General features: G+C 40.0%; 3 protein-coding genes and 1 long non-coding RNA gene across 5 annotated transcripts in view; 2 read left to right on the forward strand and 2 right to left on the reverse strand.

Annotated features, from left to right (window-relative positions):
• Positions 1-1,022: 1,022 nt before the first annotated feature.
• Positions 1,023-4,152, forward strand: LOC108253232. The gene is made up of 6 exons (XM_026828332.1): positions 1,023-1,088; positions 1,462-1,530; positions 1,904-1,949; positions 2,059-2,153; positions 2,576-2,857; positions 3,464-4,152. The coding sequence occupies exons 1-6, from the start codon at positions 1,023-1,025 to the stop codon at positions 3,521-3,523; spliced, it is 618 nt and encodes a 205-aa protein (XP_026684133.1). The 3' UTR covers positions 3,524-4,152.
• A 1,472-nt stretch (positions 4,153-5,624) lies between these two features.
• LOC103515742 lies at positions 5,625-7,077 on the reverse strand. Of its 2 annotated transcripts, XM_026828338.1 has the most exons (3): positions 6,786-7,077; positions 6,030-6,301; positions 5,625-5,949 (listed from the first exon to the last, which is right to left on the reverse strand). In XM_026828338.1, exons 1-2 carry the CDS (start codon positions 6,940-6,942, stop codon positions 6,072-6,074), a joined length of 387 nt encoding a protein of 128 aa, XP_026684139.1. In that variant the 5' UTR covers positions 6,943-7,077; the 3' UTR covers positions 5,625-5,949; positions 6,030-6,071. The 2 variants fall into 2 exon arrangements, with proteins under 2 accessions (XP_026684139.1, XP_026684138.1); XM_026828337.1 differs by having other exon boundaries at positions 5,625-6,301.
• Positions 7,078-7,851: 774 nt separating this feature from the next.
• On the reverse strand, positions 7,852-9,136 carry LOC113470129. The gene is made up of 2 exons (XR_003393302.1): positions 8,505-9,136; positions 7,852-7,896 (listed from the first exon to the last, which is right to left on the reverse strand). It is a non-coding gene; the product is annotated as an uncharacterized LOC113470129 (long non-coding RNA).
• A 261-nt stretch (positions 9,137-9,397) lies between these two features.
• Positions 9,398-13,965, forward strand: part of LOC113470125 — a 6,892-nt gene continuing 2,324 nt past the window's right edge. The window contains exon 1 of the mRNA XM_026828330.1: positions 9,398-10,044. Within this exon, the coding sequence (XP_026684131.1) occupies positions 9,961-10,044 (84 nt within the window). The 5' untranslated portion in view covers positions 9,398-9,960. The remainder of the gene's footprint in view (positions 10,045-13,965) is intronic.

Here is a 13,965-nt window from a genome sequence, read left to right on the forward strand (position 1 = left end):
TTTTTTTTTTTTTTTTTTTTTTTTTTTTTTTTCAAGAGGTTTGATAGAGGGAACTGTAACCGCTAAGGTCTTATCGTCCTGAAAGCGAAGAGAGAACAAAGACAGAATAAGAGAAAGTCAGCAGCCGCTCCGCGAACGAACCTTATCCGTTCACGATAAAATCCGTCCCGGGCGGGAATCGAACCCGAGCTCCAAGCTAACTAGGCTGACTCCTCTGGAAATCATTCGTGAGGGACGTGAGGTTTGTTAGGTCATTGTGGACTCTTGGCTGCACATCTGTACATTGGCACACCAACGCCTGGTCAATGATTTGGTTGGGTGGAGGAGCTCACTGTGGGACTAATAAAGAAAGGCGAATTGGCGATTCACAGATTGAAGATTCAGACCATACGAGCGGGCCTTTTGATTAAACAAACCTAACTGAGAAAGAACAATAGGACCAAATAGGAAGTCTGATAAACGAGCGATACGAACTTGAAAAATGCAGCTAACAAATAGAGGACCGTGGGTTCAAACCCAGCGGAGCGCGACATCGGCGCTTTTTAGGAGGTTTGATAGACCGAAATATAACTCTTAAGGTCTCATATCGTTCCGAAATCGAACATAAAAGGAAGATAGGATAGGAGAAAGCCAGCCGTTCCGAGAACGAACATTATTCGTTCAGGATAAAATTGTTGCCTGAAAATCTAGTATGTAATTCGAAAATGGTACAGAGTACAGACCTCTCACTTTGAAGGTGACCTAGACCTAGGTTTGGACTTTGGACGGTCTGGCGCGCCGGGGAGTCAACGCGACGCCGCGGTGTCGCGTCGCGTTGCACGATTCCGCGTTATTAGTAAGTTCGGAAAATGTTCGTTCTCGGAACGGCTGGCTTTCTCCTGTCTTCCTTCTGGACGATAAGACTTTCGTTCTTTAGTACTTACAGTTCCCTCTATCAAACCTCTTTAAAAAGTAGCTCGTCTACGCTTCCAATACGCGAGAGTCCAGATTGTGGTGCTCGTTTATAAACCCCCCTGGTGGGAATGCCTCTCCAGGAGTGGGGGAATAGTGAGGACCTGTCCGAAACCGTGGAGAAGATCAAGAAACAAGTAAGTTGATAAACAAGAAACAAGTAAGTTGATAAACAAGAACAAGAAACAAGTAAGTTGATAAACAAGAACAAGAAACAAGTAAGTTGATAAACAAGAACAAGAAACAAGTAAGTTGATAAACAAGAACAAGAAACAAGTAAGTTGATAAACAAGAACAAGAAACAAGTAAGTTGATAAACAAGAACAAGAAACAAGTAAGTTGATAAACAAGAACAAGAAACAAGTAAGTTGATAAACAAGAACAAGAAACAAGTAAGTTGATAAACAAGAACAAGAAACAAGTAAGTTGATAAACAAGAACAAGAAACAAGTAAGTTGATAAACAAGAACAAGAAACAAGTAAGTTGATAACGCTAACGACCTGTTCAAGATTGTGAAGAACAACACCGACAACTTCGCCAAGGACCTGTCCGAAACCGTGGAGAAGATCAAGAAACAAGTAAGTTGATAAACAAGAAACAAGTAAGTTGATAAACAAGAACAAGAAACAAGTAAGTTGATAAACAAGAACAAGAAACAAGTAAGTTGATAAACAAGAACAAGAAACAAGTAAGTTGATAAACAAGAACAAGAAACAAGTAAGTTGATAAACAAGAACAAGAAACAAGTAAGTTGATAAACAAGAACAAGAAACAAGTAAGTTGATAAACAAGAACAAGAAACAAGTAAGTTGATAAACAAGAACAAGAAACAAGTAAGTTGATAAACAAGAACAAGAAACAAGTAAGTTGATAAACAAGAACAAGAAACAAGTAAGTTGATAAACAAGAACAAGAAACAAGTAAGTTGATAACGCTAACGACCTGTTCAAGATTGTGAAGAACAACACCGACAACTTCGCCAAGGATCAAGAAACAAGTAAGTTGATAAACAAGAAACAAGTAAGTTGATAAACAAGAAACAAGTAAGTTGATAAACAAGAACAAGAAACAAGTAAGTTGATAAACAAGAACAAGAAACAAGTAAGTTGATAACGCTAACGACCTGTTCAAGATTGTGAAGAACAACACCGACAACTTCGCCAAGGACCTGTCCGAAACCGTGGAGAAGATCAAGAAACAAGTAAGTTGATAAACAAGAAACAAGTAAGTTGATAAAAAAATATACATATATAAAAAAAATCTTGTGTGAACATCTAACGACTTTCCTCATCCTATTGAATGATGCTTATTTTGGGTGTTCTTGCTCTTATAGCCAAACTTTTACAATATCTCTAACCTTTTAGTCGGTATAGCTGAAAACCGGCAAAAAACGGTCAAAAACCGCCAAAAAGCGGTCAATATACCACCAACCGTTGCACCGATCTTAACCAACATTTGACATCTACATACCAAATTTCAAGTCTCTAGCTCTTACCGTTCTCGAGCTCTTACCGTTTCGGGACGATAAGACCTTAGCAGTTACAGTTCCCTCTATCAAACCTCTGAAAAAAAAAAAAAGTTTCGAGCCCTCTGCTACAATTTCCCACTCTTGTTTCTCCAAAGGTCGACTCCGCCAAGACCGGCGAGGTGTCCGAGACCGTCAAATCTATCCAGGAGAAGCTTGAGAAGACTGTCGAGTCCCTCAAGAAGGAGGTCGACTCCCCCGAAGTCAAAGCCAAGACCAAGCAGATCCAAGAGAACTTCACCAAGTCGCTCAACACCATCGTCGAGGAAGCCAACAAGCTGTCCAAATCCGTCGTCAACGACAAGACCCTCTCCGACGACCTGCAGAAGTTGAGCAAGCAAGTCGTCGACCAGGCTGTCAAGGCTGCCGACACCCTGCAGGTAAGTCGTCGGTAGACGTCAGTTACACCTGAGACCTCTCACATACGAGTATTAGAATAGAATAGAATAGAATAGAATATACATACCTTTTTTTTTATCCGGCTCGAATGAGACTAAAAAGTCCCCTTAGCCCAAAACAAGGTCTCGTTTATTTAATGGGTTAAATAACATGGTACAACAAAATTTTAGGACCTTGCTTGATTTAAAATATTAGGTCCGTTTTTCATTCCTACGCCGCGTCGATGCGGCTTCGATCCGTTCACTCTGCGTCAGGAGTGGGGGTAAAAATTGTGGAAACTCAACAAACATGACATCTAGGGGAGAAATTGCAAAACAATTTTGTACTTGATGCTACTCGAGAGTCGCTTCCGGAATTTAGGACGCGGCGTTCACTTGAAGAGATACGCCAGGAAATGAAAAACACGCATCCAGTTCACATCGGGTTGGACTGAAAAACAGCTATTCGAACCTTCATTCTAACCTTGTGAATTATTGTATCAGTTACTGTCCCTTCATTTGAAAATTTAAATAGAAATTCACAAAGTTTCGGCGTTCATCTTTATGTATTGTCTTCTTACGTTGTTTCGTTTGTCTTCGCCATTTCAGCAAGCCGTCCATGAGGCTACCGGCCACAAGGACCACGACCATGCCGCTCACAAACACTAAGGCTGAAATATGGACACCCCTTGACGGACCAAATACGGCCGTCTTTGGATAGTGGCACCAAATATGGCACCCGTACCAAATATGGTGATCCCCATTCGGTGACTCCTCTGTGTTAAGTTATTACCCCAACTTATTTATTTTCTATTTATTTATTGGGGCTTAACGTCGTCACTGCTAAAGTTTTTTTGTATCTTATGTTTCACCAATTTGACATACAATTTCAACATACCCACTTATTAGAAGACTGACATAAGTTCATTTTAGGAGATAATCTGAGAGGCCTTTATTGGGAACTTTGCCACCAGCGAAAGCCTATAACTAACCTTTAGGGACAGGTATATATTTGGGTGTAACTATAGATCTGATTTATAGCAGTGGGTTATGCACTTCACTTTGGCTATTTTAAACCAATAAGCACATCAATTTATTCTCAAGATTAGATATTTCCGGATTTTCTCTACATAAATTAGGTTTTATTTTTAGCATTCTCTTACGGAATGGCTACAACTCAAGAATAGTCAAAACATATCATAGATTACCATCATGTTTGTTACATTCCTCAATCATGTTCATGATTAGTGTGTAAAATTAAAACAATACGTCTACTCCTCCATTTTGTACAACAACAATTAATTGTCCATTCGTTTCTCGTTAGCTATTAGAACAAAAAACGGGCTTTTAGGTGATTTTTCCTACGCCGTAATTCAACTCCGTTTTTCACTAGGCAAATCCAATTTCAAAGTCTAAAATGTCTAAATAAACACTTTTGATAAATGCCCCAGGTATTCGTAAACACTTATCTTTTGAATAAACACCATTCTCCTTGAGCTAATGACCTCTTGATAGTCTTGATCATGTTACGTGGAGACGTGGCCAACTGTTGGGAATTTCCATGTGATTCAAGTTGTTTTTGTTTCAAACTCTTGTTGTTGGTGTTGTTGTTGTTGTTGTTGTTGTTGTTGTTGCTGTCGGTTGTATTGTTGCTATTGTTGATGCTGGTGTTTGTGGTGTTGTTGTTCTTGTTGGTGTTGAAAAAGCTGGGGAAACCACTGTACTAGAGCCGTCAGATCCAATCTTTCTCTATGTCGGTATACATTCCTCCTTAAGCTAAAAACAAAGTGGAGGGGAAAGCATAGAGCAGAGAGCGACGTAGACGGATGCAGAAAGCGACGATAGGGGGAAGCGACGAATTCAAACCACATTGAGCTGAGGGCAAAAAGCTCTATACATATTTCTGGACATGGTCTTCACTTGACTGGAGTGGATTACAGACTATCCCCTATCTAATAGACGTTAACAATATATCAACTCGTCTGTCCTTTTATCTGGTAGTCTTGTTTGTTAACGTCTATTAGATAGGGGATAGTCCGTAATCCACTCCAGTCAAGTGAAGACCATGTCCAGAAATATGTATGATATAGTACTTGACCATTATCTCAAAATAAACAAAATTTTAAAAAGCTCTATGCTCTTTGCGCTCCATTCTGTTTGTAGCCATGGGGAGGCACAGGGCAAATTGCTAGTTGAGCAATAAAACGCAACTTTCTGGAACGGGCGCCTAATCCCCTGATTCAAATGAACTTTGTTTTTCTGACCTACTTATCATTCCAGCATTTCTTTCATTCCAATTCCCAATCTCTTATCTCCTTCTTCTCCTAATCTCCCACGAAGCTTGCGACCTCTGTAACCTTTCTACTGATAACAACTTTCTCTCCGGCTGTTTTTGATTGCACAACGGAAAGTTTACTGGTTCAAAGGTCTGAGAAGTGGCACTTGTGGCACTTGTGTGGGGCAAGGGTTCAAAGGTTTTTCTGGGTTGTGCAGGCAGTTGTGTGTGGTGTGATCTCAATCGATAAGAAATCCCGGTTGGCCGTGTGATAAACGATTTACTGTAGCGAAAAAAGAAATGCTTATCTTATCGGACGGGAAATGCTTACCTCATTTTTCTTTGTGTGAAAGCTTTTCTAAACGTTGCTAGATTCTTTGTTTCAAATAGTAGTTGCTTATACCTAGATGATTAGGTAACTATGTAACTATAGTTTAAAGGATAAGGCATTGGTTCAGTAAACCTGTTCAACCTGTGAATGTAAAACACCTAGAATTTCCTCAGAAAAATAGTTTAATCGATGTAAAGTACAAAAATGTATAAAAAAAATTACGAGAATTTTAGAAAACAAAGTCGTTAAAAAATTAAAACTTCGACCCCGTCGGGAATCGAACCTGGGACCTTCGGTGCAAGCCTTATGTGATAGCCAATTAGCCATTCGGAATTTCGGACAAGGAGGTTGTTCACATTTAGGAAGCATTGTCGTGCAACATTATAGCCCGACATTTCCAGCATAAGTGTAAACCCTGCTTAACGCCGGCCACTCTCACTATCAGGTGCCTAACAGGTACACCTGATCAGGGTTGCCTGTCAGGTCTACCTGATACCTGATGAGCAAACACACTATCAGGTAGACCTGACAGGCACTCCTGATCAGGTGTAGGTACCTGTCAGGTCTACCTTGAGTGGCTGGCCTAACACGTACGGCCCACTCAACTTCATTTATTCAGTCGGAACAACCACCTCGTGAATCCTCGGATCGTATTCCTCATTCGGGTGAACTCGGGCTTCACTCGGCTCCACTCGGTAGAAGTCGTGACTGTGTCGTCTCCGGCGCAGTTCGTTGTTTTCAAAGTCGGCTCCATTCGGCAGTTCTCGGCTGTCACCCATCATACGATGTAGGGTCTTCACGACTGACTTGGTGCGATCATATAGGAACGAATCCACGTGACCTGAGGAGAAAATTGCGAAGAGAATAGATAATAGGCCAGCTACTCACTATCAGATATACCTAACATCTGATGAGCAAACACACTATCAGGTAGGACTGACAGGTACGGCTGAAAAGGTCTACCTGCAATGATACCTGATGAGCACATACACTATCAGGTGGACCTGATTAGGTGTACCTGTCGTCAGGTCTACCTGATAGTGAGTGGCTGGCGTCAGAGTTGTTATTCCTTTCGGAAAACCAAGGGTGGGAAATGGCGAAGTGGCAAATGTTCCATTTCCCCATCCCCCACCCCAGAGTCGAAGAAAATCGATTTAATCAAATATTTCAACGGGTTACTTTTCTGGTGTTCTCGTGTTGACCCAGCACCAAAGTGGAAAGTATGATGTCTCTTCTCGCCCATCTGATGAGAGACATACTACAGGATAGACATGCTACGACACAGACTACATGAGTCTAATGTAGCCCCTGTTCAACAAACTTACCTAACAAAGCCGTGAACTGTAACATTTTCTCGAACTGCTTGTTAATTCTCTCCGCTCGTTCTGCCTCAGTTTCTGCCCGTCTGGGCTTCGAACCCGCGACTCCTGTCTTCGGTTTACCCAGCAGCTCTTTCCTGGTGGGGTCCACAGAGTTGAGCATATAGTTGCTATCCAGGTAACCCACGTGAGGCACGGTGCTTGCTTTCAGCAAGGTGTCCTTGGCTGAAATCAGCAAAAAAAAGTGGATTTAGTTTAAACTCTTTAAAATTAAAGGGATGTCACTTTTTTATGAGGTATAGCCAGCCAAGCGCAGCGTTGTGTTGATAGCATATTGAATGCTAAACATACCAATATTAACCCTCGGTCACCAGGGGTCAAGTAAACCTGAAAAGTTTAAGGTGTGCGCTAATTTTGTCCAGGAGCATAGCATTCTCAAACGGAATGGCTACAACTCAAGAATAGTCAAAACATATCATAGATTACCATCATGTTTGTTACATTCCTCAATCATGTTCATGATTAGTGTGTAAAATTAAAACAATACGTCTACTCCTCCATTTTGTACAACAACAATTAATTTTCTATTCGTTTCTCGTTAGCTATTGGAACAAAATTGGAAACGGGCTTTTAGGTGATTTTTCCTACGCCGTAATTCAACTCCGTTTTTCACTAGGCAAATCCAAATTCAAAGTCTAAAATGTCTAAATAAACACTTTTGATAAATGCCCCAGGTATTCGTAAACACTTATCTTTTGAATAAACACCATTCTCCTTGAGCTAATGACCTCTTGATCATGTTACGTGGAGACGTGGCCAACTGTTGGGAATTTCCATGTCATTCAAGTTGTTTTTGTTTCAAACTCTTGTTGTTGGTGTTGTTGTTGTTGTTGTTGTTGTTGTTGTTGTTGTTGTTGTTGTCGGTGGTTGTATTGTTGGTGCTGTTGATGCTGGTGTTTGTGGTGTTGTTGTTCTTGTTGGTGTTGAAAAAGCTGGGGAAACCACTGTACTAGAGCCGTCAGATCCAATCTTTCTCTATGTCGGTGACGTAATCTAGATTGCTGATATGTTCATCTGAGGATTTGACCAGCTTGCAGAGGCAAACGTCGAGATAGACCTGTGGAGATGAAGAGGAAGATTATGAAGATATTTTTTTAAAGAGGTTTGACAGAGGAACCTTTTGGTTTTAGGTACCTACCACACGGGAAAAGGACCTGACAGGGGGGTCCAAAGACACAATTGGACCCAGAACGTAATGAGCAATTTTTCCCCAAGAGGTTTGATAGAAGGAACTGTAACTGCTAAGGTCTTATCGTCCCGAAAATCGAAGAAGGAAGACAGGATAGGAGAAAGCCAGTCGTTCCGAGAACGAACATTATCCCTTGAGGATAAAATCCGTCCCGGGCGGGAATCGAACCCGCGGCCTAGCGCTTACGAGGCAGAAAAATAAGATAGGTAGAATACTTAGGACTTCAGAACACTGTAAAATGTGATACCCACTCGGCCGCGGAGGTGTAAGTTAAAAATGATCAGACTTATGGTGGGTTTCATCAACCTTCTTTTCAGTCTCTAACAGCCTGTTAACTTATAACAACCCTGTTAAGCCTAGACAAATGGAACTTAAAACTTAACGGACTGTTAGCTTAACAGGCCTTCCGGGGAGTGAAAAAATATTGGTGAAATTTCCCCCCCAAGATATTCACCTACTGAAATATTAAAACTTACCAAAACCAGCAGGACTACAAGAGAGAATATGCTCCCTGAGTTGAAATACATGTTGACAAAGAAATCCTCAATCACTACGATAATAATAAGGGGTAAAGGTTGAAAACACCTCAGATTAGAAGTTCCGTTCTCTTCAAATAAATGTTGGATAAAATATAAAAAAAGTACCTAATAAACTGAACAAAAAGGTGTATATAGCTTGGTAAGTACGACAAAATTAATACGAGTAGGTATTACTCAAACAAATAGAGGTAGGTAGGTAGAAATGGTAGAATTAGAGGTATAAGATGTAAATAACTCGAATTCAAAACTTAAACTAACTCTGAAAATATTCTGACTAAATCTACTCTGTAAACATTCTGACTAGAACTAACTCTTATCTTTCTGACTTGAACTCTAGGTGCTGATCTAACTGATAGTCTCAGGGTTTGTTGACCGAAGGTTTGCTGATTAGCACCTGAATTGTAAACATACGTTATCTGCTGACGTTGTGAAAGAAGATAACTCAGATGCTGATCTCAGTAACGCAGAGATGAGGGGGAGATTTCAGTGGTCGTTCCATGAAAAAAATCTTGGATACCTATATGTGGCGCTCACAACAACACTCAACACTAAAATAAAATCTTACATAGAAAACGCAGGTTCTCGTTTCTCCACAATTTCCATCTCTGAAGTATAAAATAAAACTTCCAAATTCTTGGCCAGCAGCTGAAAGCTATGTCTACTGATGAGTCGAGCCAGCGACCTTACAAGGCAGACGCTCTACCCTCCTAGCTAACTAGACTGGCGAAGAGGATTTTTACTTGTCTATAATGAAGGAGCCAATAATACTCGTATACATACATGAATAGATCTGACATCGATTGCCAGGATTTTCTCAACGTCCCTGTAAGCATGAGTCATACTATTATAGCATACCAGTCTGTAGTATGTCAGTTGGATCAGGACCCACTAACCTAGTTGGATAAATGAGAAAATCAGAACCCATGCTGATCAATGAGTATTATTACTCGTTGAGTGTTTGCGATTGAACCGTTAAAGGTATACCTACTTAGGTATTGATATTAATTTTTTCAAGTTAAAAAAAAACCTACCTAACTACTTCTGTTAAATATTTATTGATCCAAAAACACGTAATAAGACCAATAGGCACCTATTATCTCTTTAAAGACCAAAGCGTTAGACAGCTACGCTAAGTAACATTATATTTTTTTCTCATCAACCTTCAAAACCCGTAAGAAAAATCAACCTAAAAAAACTGTATTCCATATCGGCGCGGTGTGGCGGCTTGAAAACGTCTCGAGTCCCAACATTCACGACAATCCCGACTTTCAAGACCATCCCAACATTCACGATCCTGGTTCACAAAACGCCTCGACATTCACGAAACCCTTGTTTGTACAACGCCTTGACATTCACACTCCTCGGACGTTGCGTTGGCCGGGAAATACTTGGAATGAATCCGAAATGGTACATAATCCTAATACTCATAGTGATTATCCGTTTGGTCGATATGATGGGTGTGGATGATGAAAACGCAGTAAGTACCTACCTATATCATAGGTTGCTAAAATTATAGGAATTTTATTTTCACGTGATGTGACGTGATGATAGTGTGTTTCAACCTTTACACGCGGGAGATCCGGGTTCGGATCCAGGTTCGCTTCAAATCCGGACTTAAATTTTAGAGCATTCAAATTGACGAATTTCGTGACTGAATAATATTGTGCTTCAGCGTCAATTTGGGAGGCTAAGGCAAAGACAGCAGGTGACCCCTTTGTAATGTAATGTAAATGCAGTTTGTTTGTGTTATTATGTCACAACTTTGGTGCTCACTGCAGCATTGTAGGATTTTTCCAATATCTCAATAATCCTAAAATCCAATGTTTACCTACCATGCTGGCACCGGTCGCTATGCGCATTATATTACATAGCTACTCATTTTCCTCACGAGGCTGAGTGGGCCCCGCAACAGCCAGTCACGGAATCAATCATTTGCATGATACAAAATTTCTTGACCCCGCCGGGAATCGAACCCGGGTCTCCCGCGTGCAAGGCAAGCGCAGTGACCACTACGCCATGGGAGCTGACAGTACCTACCTATATTATAGGTTGCTAAAATTATAGGAATTTTATTAACGGAGGCCAAATCGTCCCGAAGTTGAATAGGGACGGACAGAAAAGCTATAGTCATTCGGAGGATAAAGTCTGCCCCGGCCGGCTCGGCGCGGCGGCCGTAAATCATTTAGGTACCTAAAAGGCAGGCGTGCTCCTTTCCAAGCTAACTAGGCTGGATAGAAGTAAAAACGAAGAATAACTACTGGTAGTAAAGTTAGTCTAGGTACAAAACCAATAATTGGTTTCGTACCTAGGTAACTGCTATGGTCTTATCGTCCCGAAATCGAAGAGAGAAGGAAGACAGGATAGGAGAAAGCCAGCCGTTCCGAGAACGAACATTATCCGCGGCCTAGCGTTTACAAAAGGCAGACGCACTACCAACTAAGCTAACTAGGCTGGCAAACTGATGATTTCAAATAAGAACGAAACGCGTCTTAGGCTGCTCCCAGGTGTTGGCTAAACCTGCATACATTATGTATCTAGGTTCTAGGTACTCTGGGAGCTGCGAGTTCCACAAAAAGATATTCAAGACTGCCAGCACAAGGTTTGAGATGAAAGATGAAACCTCTCTCTGTTGGATAGATTTGATATTAGCGGGAACTTTAAGAATGGGGGTCTTGCCGTCCCAAAATCGAAGGTGTAGTGTGTGTGGTGTGATGGGTGTGTGTGTGTGTGTGTGTGTGTGTGATGGATGTGTGGTGTGTGTGTGATAGGTTTGTGTGTGTGGTGTGGTGTGTGTGTGTGTGTGACTGTGTGTGTGGTGTGTGTGATGGGTGTATGTGTGTGATGGGTGTGTGGGTGGTGTGTGTATGTGGTGGGTGTGTTGTGTGTGTTTGTGTGGTGGGATGTGTGTGGTGGTGGATGTGGTGTGTGATGGGTGTGGTGTGATGGGATGTGTGAGGTGGGTGTGGTGTGTGTGGGGGTGTGTGTGTGTGGTGGTCCCGTACAAAGGACGGGTCAACCACTAGTATAATTATATAGAGAGAACCCCACACCCTTCATTGTACAGACACACAGCACAGACGTACATCACAGTCACAGACAGGATCTCCGTCACACCGGGAACGGCCTCCAATCTATCAAGAAATTCATAATTTATTCTGAATTGAATTCTGATTTCTGATCCGTCAATTGATCATTTGACGGATGCCAAAAAATATTATTATTATTATTAATTATTATAGGTTACATATTGAATTGATTTATTATTATATTATTATGAAGAAAGAATTCGCACGCTGAAATACACGGAGAACAAGCGGTGGGGTATATTAGTGAGAAGTTCTCTTATACATTATACTCTGCATTGTGCCTCGGAACATACGAGTAATGTATGTAGGCAGTAGGTAATAGCTGGAAATAGCTGTAGGTACATAAGTATAAATATGTATACAGTACCTAGTACGTATTCAATGTGTGAGCACTATTATTATTATTATTATTATTATTATTATTTCATTGTCTAACCCTTTTATGGGGCGGCATTTCACTGTTCAACCCTTTAGGGTTTTAAGACCGGTAGGGACGCCACTGAAATGGTCAATGTGGTTTGTAAACAAAGTTTTATTTTCATCCAACAAATAAAACATTAGGTACTTAGGTAGATTAGTGAAAATCTGCCATATACTGTAATTTTATCTGTCTGGGCTGGTAAGGTAACATAAACACGACTATCTTGGGTCTATTGTTAATACCTATTGCTAATTACTACCACTGAGGGGTTTTTTGTTTATTTTTTTTTTTGGTAGGTACATTGACTTATTTAACTTACCTATCTAATGAATAATTGAGGAGCTGGGTGCAAAAAGGGCAATAAATGAAAATCATCAAACTAAGATATTTAACTTTAAAGTTTTCAATTTTTCATCAAAATCCTTGAAAAGTATGTTTATAAAAAACGCTGGTAACTCATCGAAAAAAAAGTTATCACTGCAGTTCAAACGCTGGAAGATAGAGCGCACCACGTTCTATTCAAAAAACCTATTCCAAAACCTATCCAAAAAACCAAAAAACCAAAAAAAACAAGTTCTATTCAAAAAACCGTTTTACGCAAAAAGGGCAAAAAATCCATATATTTTTTTTCCCTTTTTGCACCCAGCTCCTCAATTCTATTTTTGTTATTTTTGGTACATTAAGCAGTGACTACGGTAAACAAAGATTCAAGGTAGGTATTCCAGGTAGGTACTCGTATATGTAATATCTATTGTGAATATGAACTTTGGACTTGATTAGTATCGATACATAAGTTGAGCTCAGTTTCACCATGGTACCTGTGATTTAAACAATGATTGTGAGAAGAAGATTTGTTTTGTTTTGTGGAATTTTTCTGGATGTTAAGCGCGGATGAGGATTTCAATTGGGGTTCAGTTTTTTTCCAAGAGGTTTGATAGAGGGAACTGTAACTGCTAAGGTCTTATCGTCCCGAAAGCAAAGACAGGAGGACAGGATAGGAGAAAGACGCGCTACTAGGCCGGCTGGTTCCGGGTTCGATTCCCGAATTTATTTTCTCCGTAGGGAAGCTTGAAGCAAACAGCTACTCCACAATACGAGGAAGAAATTCCAACGAATAATAATTTAATAACACAATCAGTCATTTCTTGGTAATAAAATTATTATGATCAGGCAGTCAGGCAGTTAATTAGCTAATTAGCTATGGATTCCGGGTTCGATTGCTAGACTTACTGATTCATATATTTTAAAAAAAAAAAAAAAAAAAAAAAAAAAAAAAAAATAGTAATAATAAAACGAGAATTAAATGACATTTTTGGTTTGCCAACACTCACACTTAACTTATACTTTTTATGTGTTCGGACGTTTCGGGTTTTCGTTATCAGAATTTCATGTGCGGTTCGTTTTCGTTTAATGTTATCTGTTTCGCATTTTCGTTTTTTTACTTTTTTATGTTCTAATTGACAAGTTCGCGGAGTTCGCGAATGATAGATTGATAGATTGACAAATTGCTGAAGACGGGTCTGGAGTTCAGACCCGAAACGTCCGAACAATAAGGTACGTGCCAACTTTAAGTCCACATAAAAAGTATAAGTAATAATAAAAAGTCCTGTTTCTTATTAAAGTAATTTAGACCGGGATTTTCAGTTCATTCAAGTTTGTTGACTTTTTACTTTTTTTTAGTGTGAATAGATGGCTTTTTCCTCTACAGAACTGAGTGGTTGAACTTGAGAGTTCAAGCTAGCAAAGTTACCTCGAAATTTTGAATGAGACCCTAGATTTTAAAGTTTTTTTTTTATTTTTTAATTATTTATTTTAGGAAGAAAAAAAAAATAATAATAAAAAAAAAAAAAAAAAAAAAAATCACGGCGTAAACGACCTGGTATCCCAGAGT

This window comes from Diaphorina citri, unplaced genomic scaffold (assembly GCF_000475195.1).
Source record: "Diaphorina citri unplaced genomic scaffold, Diaci psyllid genome assembly version 1.1 scaffold1408, whole genome shotgun sequence".
In the NCBI taxonomy this organism is placed as follows: domain Eukaryota; kingdom Metazoa; phylum Arthropoda; class Insecta; order Hemiptera; family Psyllidae; genus Diaphorina; species Diaphorina citri.